We start from the raw sequence: 7,105 nt of genomic DNA, 5'->3' as shown, positions 1-7,105 counted from the left end.
TGAAATTTAGAATCTTATGTACAAGATATGAATCTGGTTAAACGAAATGAATACGCATTTTTATATTATACATTTAGGTTTATTAAAATAAATGATTGTATTCAAACAGACACTTAAATAAAAATATGATATTAATCGATAATATGATAATAATAATAATTATGTATTGATAATTAAATAATATGTTTAACTATGTACTTTATAGATTATTAATGACCGAGTCATTTTCTTGATTCTGTAATTGTTCTTCTAACTTTCCTATTAAATAAGTAACTGGAGCTAATTGTGCTGATTTGTTTTTAGTTATTTTATATAAATATTCATCAATAAATCGCCATACACACTGGCTTTTTTTGCAGTATTCACGATCTTCAACTACATAAAATTTAAATGCTAGATCTACTGCTTCCGTCAAAGTTTTGCATTGATACCTTTTACCATCAACAATTGTGATTGCTTTCAATACTTGAAATCCTTTTTTAATGGCAATAATATACGGATTTATTGGTAAACGTAACTTTTCAAATTGACTATTATGATCACTTATTGTGGTTACCAAACTAGATTCATTCTGTGCAAAAAAAAATAATATATATTACATAAAACACATATTTGAAGATAAATCATTGCATAATATAAAAAAATAGATAATATATTACATACTTCTATGTATCGGATGAAGGATTTTGCTGCCTCAAACCTAGAGGGTCTGAATCGTTCAGCCTTACCTTTTGCATTCATTCTACAATTCATAGTTGGTAACATTTTATACGAAAGTAACTCCCAGGCGAAATCTTTTTTCATTTCCATAGTGCAATGTTGCAATGTATCCAATTTGTTTTGATTGTTCTGAATAATATCTGGTATTTTGATATCTAACGACATGATATGGCATGATAATTTTTCCCATAAATCTGATAAATAGTTTTCTGGGAAACTTTTTTTTGCAATAAATTGAAAATCTTCTTGCAATACTGCCTTTAGATGATCAATATTTGAAAAAAACTTGCTTGTATGAAATATAGTACAAAAGCGTACTTTTGCCTCCATACGGAAGGCTCTTGTTTGATTCCAGCGATTCAAAACATCTTGGTTAATCGCTATACTTTGCTCAATAATTGCCATCTGTTTATTCATTTCTTTTTCTAAATTATTTAACCTTTTTGCTTGTTTGTCATTTTTAACCTTCTTGATTACTTTGCCGATTTTTTCATTAAAACTTTTAGATGCTTCAAATAATCGACCTTGATTTTTTTTTTCGATCCACTAAAGATATATGGTTTATACCATTCCCAAGGATCGGCATTTTTCCATACTTCACAAATTTCGGCAGCCCAGAAGCGTAGTTCATGGGGTTTAATTGGACTAAAAAAAAAAAAATAATTAATTACAATACCAATAGGCACACTGATAGAAGTAATTTATTACTGTAACGATTTTTAAATTATTAAAATCAATTTTTTTTAACTATTAATAAATATTTCATAACAATAAAAAAGCCTTAGTTATGAACACATTAGTGCTTTTATAATGAATTAATCTCATTGTATTTTAAAGAAATATTTCTTAATAGTTAAAAAAACAAAACTGTCATATTTATCAATTCACCCTTTATAATCTCACTTTTTGCCTTATGCATATCTTTTATCATTTATTAGAAAGACATGGAAAATAAAGCATCAGGAGGTAGAGAAGCTAATAAAATTTGTGGTGTATTATTGTGGTGTATATGTGGAGATCGTGCTCTACCCAGATAGAAAATCTCTGACAATTTTAAGTCAAAATACTGGAATTTAGGAAAAAATATTCGTCAATGTTGCCGCTCGGAGGACTGCCCATTTTGTTGTAAAATTTACAAAAATCGAAGATGGTATAATATTCTTGCAAGTGTGACAAAATATTAAAGAAATTCATTACCGAACTTATTTTTTACAATATTAGGTCAATTTTACATCATTTCTAGTGACTAATCAGAATACGGGCAATTTGTCGACTACTTAACAACATATTTTGACCTTAATGGGGTATGATTCCCGCCGATTGCCAGTAACTTGTCAATGAATTCTGACAATAATTTATATTCGAATTTCTTCGAAAGTCTTCGGTAAGAAACGGTAAGAAAAAGAATCATTTGTTGATAAATTGATGGTTTATTGCCCGATTGAAGTTGATCATATTTGTTGTTTTCAAAATGATGCATCATTGTCAGCAAGAAATTATGTCTATTTATGATAACAAAATGCTATCATAAAAAGAAAATATATATTGTTGTACATTTTCTATTATTATGTCAGCTATTTAATTCTCGAAATAATAATTGTCAACATAACGTAAATTCGTTGTCAATATATTCTGGTACTAACGTAGCAATTATTATTGGAAGATATGGCTAGAATATTTACATTATATTGCTGATCAAAAATGATTCTTCCATTTCTTGATTACATTTTGACTTAAATTTGACAGTAATCAATTCTGGAATATTGGGATGGTCATAATTTTCTATCTGGGTAGGATTTAATTTTAATGCTTTATTATGTGAAAGTTGTAAAGCATTCTTTAAAAGGAATGCCTTAAAAAATAAGGTAAATAAATGTTATTTTAACTCCAAATGAGTAATATGAACATATTTAATCAATTATTTTTTATAGGAATTTAGGTGCCCTCTTTCACGAAATTGTAACGTGACACCAGTCACAAGAAGGTTCCGCAAAAATGCAGATTAGAAAAATGTTTCAGTATTGGCATGAGAAAAGAATATATCATGACAGAGGAAGATAAAGTATTAAAACGTCAAAAAATAGAACAAAACCGGACAAAAAATAGATCATCTGATGAACCTAGGGGGCCTAAAATGGAGCGGGAAGTAAAAGAAGACCCTAATTATGACGAAACATCAGTCTCTGTAACTTCAATAGCTTCGACAGTATCTGAAACATATTTTTGGGAATCAGATAAAAAATATGCAGATTTAGATAGTAATCGACAACAAACTGTTGAGAGTTTGAGTCCCGTAACTGCAACACATTCCAATAAATATACTGGGGAATGCCAAGCCATGAGTTTTTTATCGAAGGAAAATCTGTGTAGCTCAAATTCTACGAAAATTAATGGAACTATTTCCTCTGTAAATTATTTTAAATATTCTTTTATTGGCAATAACTACACTGACTCTTCAGCTTCAGAGAGTGAGGCAAATGTTGAAAAACATTTACTGTATCCACATAGCACAAAAAATTTTAAACTAAACAATAATAATAACCATCAGCTTGAGAAAACTCTGAAAGAGTATTCTAATGATGTAGTGAATCAAAGTGTTCAAGATAGTTATACTAAACGTACAGACTTAATTTCTGTATTGACTGTAAAATCTGATGTTGTAATGAAGTTAGTCTTGAGTAATCCTCAGTTAGCCACTAAGATATTTCAAGATAAAGATGTCATTTCTAAAATGATATCTGATCCTGAAATTGCAACAATGCTAACAGGTGATTCACAGATTTCCAAACTATTGGAATTGTATATACTTGTATAATCTTGTAATTGAATTGTATAATTTTGATTATCATATGATAATCAAGATTGTTGTTTCACTTCTGTAGTAACTAAAAAAATACCAGATAAAATAATTGAGAATACTTTAGAATCTGATGAAAATTCAATCAACAATCGAATATTGATAAATTCAATTACGAATGGTAAATCTGTTGAACGTGATAGCAAAAATGATGAGTCAACTGTAAATAATAGTGATTGGAGTCGAGTTTCTGATGATGTTACGCGAGATGTAGTTCAGAATGTTCAACGAATCCCTATTGCTGTTAATACTATTGAATCTATTTTGTATGAAGCTATAAAATTATAATTTTTACCTTATTCTGCATTAAGTGGAAATCAAAATAGCAAAGAGCTTAATGATGCAGAAAGAGCTAAGTTGAATAAATTAATTGTTGCTAATAAAGCACTTCTTACACCATTGAATGATGATATTACTAATTTAGTTGGTAATGAATGTAGATTTAAGGTAAAATTAAATTTCAATTGATTAAAAAAAAAAAAAAAAAACGATTTATTTTATTTTTTGAAAGTTATTAATTTTATTTAAAAATAAATTCTTTAGGAAAATTCGGAGCATTCGGATCCTATGCTTTTGGACGTGATAAATTTGACAGTTATTGCGATTAGACGGCTAATTTAAATGTCAAAGATAATAAATGCATTTAAAAATATGTACCAGGAAGATCAATTAGCATGGTTAAAAGGTGGTTGTACAGAAATGATAATATTGAGATCAACCTTAACTTATGACGTATATTATTATACGTATATAAAATGATATTTACGTGGCTCGCCGCAATTGCGTGTGTAGAATATTATCCACAATAAATTTACTCAAGTTCTTTTTCACTTCCCTGGTAAGTGGAGATTCCAACCATATTTTTCTCTTTGGATCTCGTTTTAAAAATTTCGCCAGAGTCTATTAATGATAATAATAACAATGTATCATATTTATAATATATATATATATATATAATAATAATAATATATATAACAACTCTATACCCATAATTAATGAATCAGTATACGTACGTATCCAACTTCATCTGCTCGTATGTAATCTGGACGTTTCTGTGAAATACATAAAATTGTTATTTTCATTGCCATATGATTTTGTAACATTCAAAGAATAATTAAAAATTTTCATGAAATTATTCTTACCAAATAATCTAGCAAAGTCATTTTCTTCTTCAGAATTCTTTTAACGTCATTACTATCATTGATATCAGAAAGAACTTCTGATTTTTCCCCCAGTGAAAGAAACCTTTCCTTGTTTATATTGTGTTCTGTAATACAGAAATAAAAGACAAATTAAAATTAATTGATATTTTCTCAACTATAAGAATACCTGTACAGGTACTCACGTGAATTAAAAAAAAAAATTTATGTAAAATAGAAAAAATGATGTGCGAAAAATTCAAAATAATCTATAGTTTTTCAAACAATCTAAATACCTTTAAATAAAGTAATGTAATCCTTAAAATCCCAAAGAGTCAAAAAATTAATTGTAAAATTTATGGAAGTATCTTTTTCGAAGTCATCAGAAAAACGAATTTTAGCTCTTCCAATAATGGATTGAGATGGATTGGATTCTCCAGCTTCTTGATATTGTGTTTGAACCGAAGGATCTTCGTTATCACTATCTTCGTTGCTATCATCAATAACCTCATCAGGTGCTTCTGAAGCATGCAACTCTGTGGTATCATAATCAACTTCCTCAATTCCGGAATCGTTAATAGAAGATCCTAATTTAATCTTTTTCTTCGGGATTTTCGACTCTGCCATTGTACCAGTTTTGATAAAAATAATCTGTTTTTTGAAACAAAAAATTGAAATAAAAATCAGATGACAATGTCAGAGTATGATTAATATCAAAATATAATGTGCAATGAATTTTATTATTATCGAATAATCGTAAGATAACTATGTTGTTAATTAATAAAAGCTGCTTTTAAGAAACAAATAAATCATATTGCTTCTACTTTATTTTGATTAAAAACACAACAATTTCATGAAGCCAATGTATTCGTTTTTAAGGATACATATAAACATTTAAAAGACAAGCGTCACATTCGATATATGTATAATCAACAACGTCACAGTGCAAATAATTTAAAATTGATAAATAAAGATTGAATAGTATTGATGTTTTAGAAAAAAATCAGTAAAAGAAAGAATTAGTAAATATAGACAAACTTACATGCGTTTCCAAAACAAAGGTTTCTTTTTAGTTGATATACACGTATGTACTGCTTTGAAACTATAGCCAGATTGTCGTATCCTCGTTAATTTGATATTGGCATAACCAAACTGCCCACCACTTTGATACCACTATATAAATATACACGATTTTTAAACTTTCTACCACTTTTGTTATAAAAAATCATATAAGATTAATATTTTTAAATTCGCGTGTGTATAAATACGACACTATTCTTCGACGATTACGCACAATCAATCAGAGGATTTGGTGGGAACGACTGGCAGTGAGAATCTCTTCCTAGATCAAGCGTCTGCGGAATTCTTTTGTCAGTTCAACTCTACAAGTGTTGAGTGTCACAAGCTACAAAGCGTATTTATAATTCTTTAAAATAAAATTAATCACAATCGTAAGAATTAACAAGATATAAGAAAGGCAAAGACTGTATTTTCAAAAGCGAATAATTGACCTAAGAGTAGGTAGATTAATGACTACCGCAAGGGTGTCGTCTCAAGATAGGAGTAGGGGTGGACCCAAAATTAAGAAGGGATGAGTTTAGATTCGAGGATTGGAGAAGGCGTAGAAATAGGTAAATATATATATATATATATATATATATATAATATATAATAATATAAATATAAGTATATATATATGTATATATATATATATATATATATATATATATATATATATATATTTGAAATCCATAAAACAATTTTGATTTTACCTACGAAAATAAGAAAAAAAGACGGTAATTTTATAATCGCTTAATCTGGCTTCGTCAGTATCTGAAGAATTTTTTTTTATATATTGTTAAGAGAAAAAATAAATAAATATATGTGTGTGACATTCAAATCTACATAATTAAGAAAATTAAATATAACAAATTTTGAACGATTTTCAATATTAATATAGACATTGTAAATTATTATTTATTTACATAAAAATGTGATGTCAACATCTTGCTCTCTTACATTAATACCAGGAAGTTTCGTAGCAATGGTTTAACTACAAGTACAATATACAAATTATCATGATCCTACACACGTGAGCGATTTGCGTAGCATTAAAAACTCGTCTGTGTGGTGGTCTGTTGATTTTATGACGTTCTCGGATATTCTTATAAGAGTATACAACTGTTTATCATACTTGAGTATGGTTTTAAATTTCGTTTTATGACTTAACCGTGACACGTGTTGTTTTCATTTTGTTGGTATAAATAAGAAAATATTATTTTCAACATTTCCAATGAACAATTGTTCTTGTTGTAAATCTAAAGTAAATCTAGAATACGTATTTATTATCATTTTTACTTTTATAACTTAAATTATTAAAATATAAATT

The 7,105-nt window shown here is 27.9% G+C and overlaps 1 protein-coding gene across 2 annotated transcripts; it reads right to left on the bottom strand.

Moving 5' to 3' along the window:
* Positions 1 to 226: 226 nt before the first annotated feature.
* LOC118071056 (uncharacterized) lies at positions 227 to 6,197 on the bottom strand. Of its 2 annotated transcripts, XM_035090011.1 has the most exons (7): positions 5,759 to 6,197; positions 5,013 to 5,367; positions 4,720 to 4,844; positions 4,591 to 4,629; positions 4,344 to 4,477; positions 664 to 1,365; positions 227 to 571 (listed from the first exon to the last, which is right to left on the bottom strand). In XM_035090011.1, exons 2-6 carry the CDS (start codon positions 5,341 to 5,343, stop codon positions 1,194 to 1,196), a joined length of 801 nt encoding a protein of 266 aa, XP_034945902.1. In that variant the 5' UTR covers positions 5,344 to 5,367; positions 5,759 to 6,197; the 3' UTR covers positions 227 to 571; positions 664 to 1,193. The 2 variants fall into 2 exon arrangements, with proteins under 2 accessions (XP_034945902.1, XP_034945903.1); XM_035090012.1 differs by lacking the exon at positions 227 to 571 and having other exon boundaries at positions 1,245 to 1,365; positions 4,235 to 4,477.
* Between the last annotated feature and the right edge of the window lie 908 nt (positions 6,198 to 7,105).

This window comes from Chelonus insularis, unplaced genomic scaffold (assembly GCF_013357705.1).
Source record: "Chelonus insularis isolate UGA/USDA-ARS -01 unplaced genomic scaffold, ASM1335770v1 contig_71_pilon, whole genome shotgun sequence".
Taxonomy (NCBI): Eukaryota; Metazoa; Arthropoda; class Insecta; order Hymenoptera; family Braconidae; genus Chelonus; species Chelonus insularis.
Note: the sequence above shows the minus strand (reverse complement) of the source record. Positions and strands in the feature narration are given on the sequence as shown.

Excerpts from the sequence above, each read along its gene's own strand:
- LOC118071056 (XM_035090011.1), bottom strand. The coding sequence starts at position 5,343 with ATGGCAGAGTCGAAAATCCCGAAGAAAAAGATTAAATTAGGATCTTCT. Across the intron at positions 4,630-4,719 it reads TGACTTTGCTAGATTATTTG|AAACGTCCAGATTACATACG; the intron begins GTAAGAATAATT and ends TGTATTTCACAG. Across the intron at positions 1,366-4,343 it reads ACGCAATTGCGGCGAGCCAC|TCCAATTAAACCCCATGAAC; the intron begins GTAAATATCATT and ends TTTTTTTTTTAG.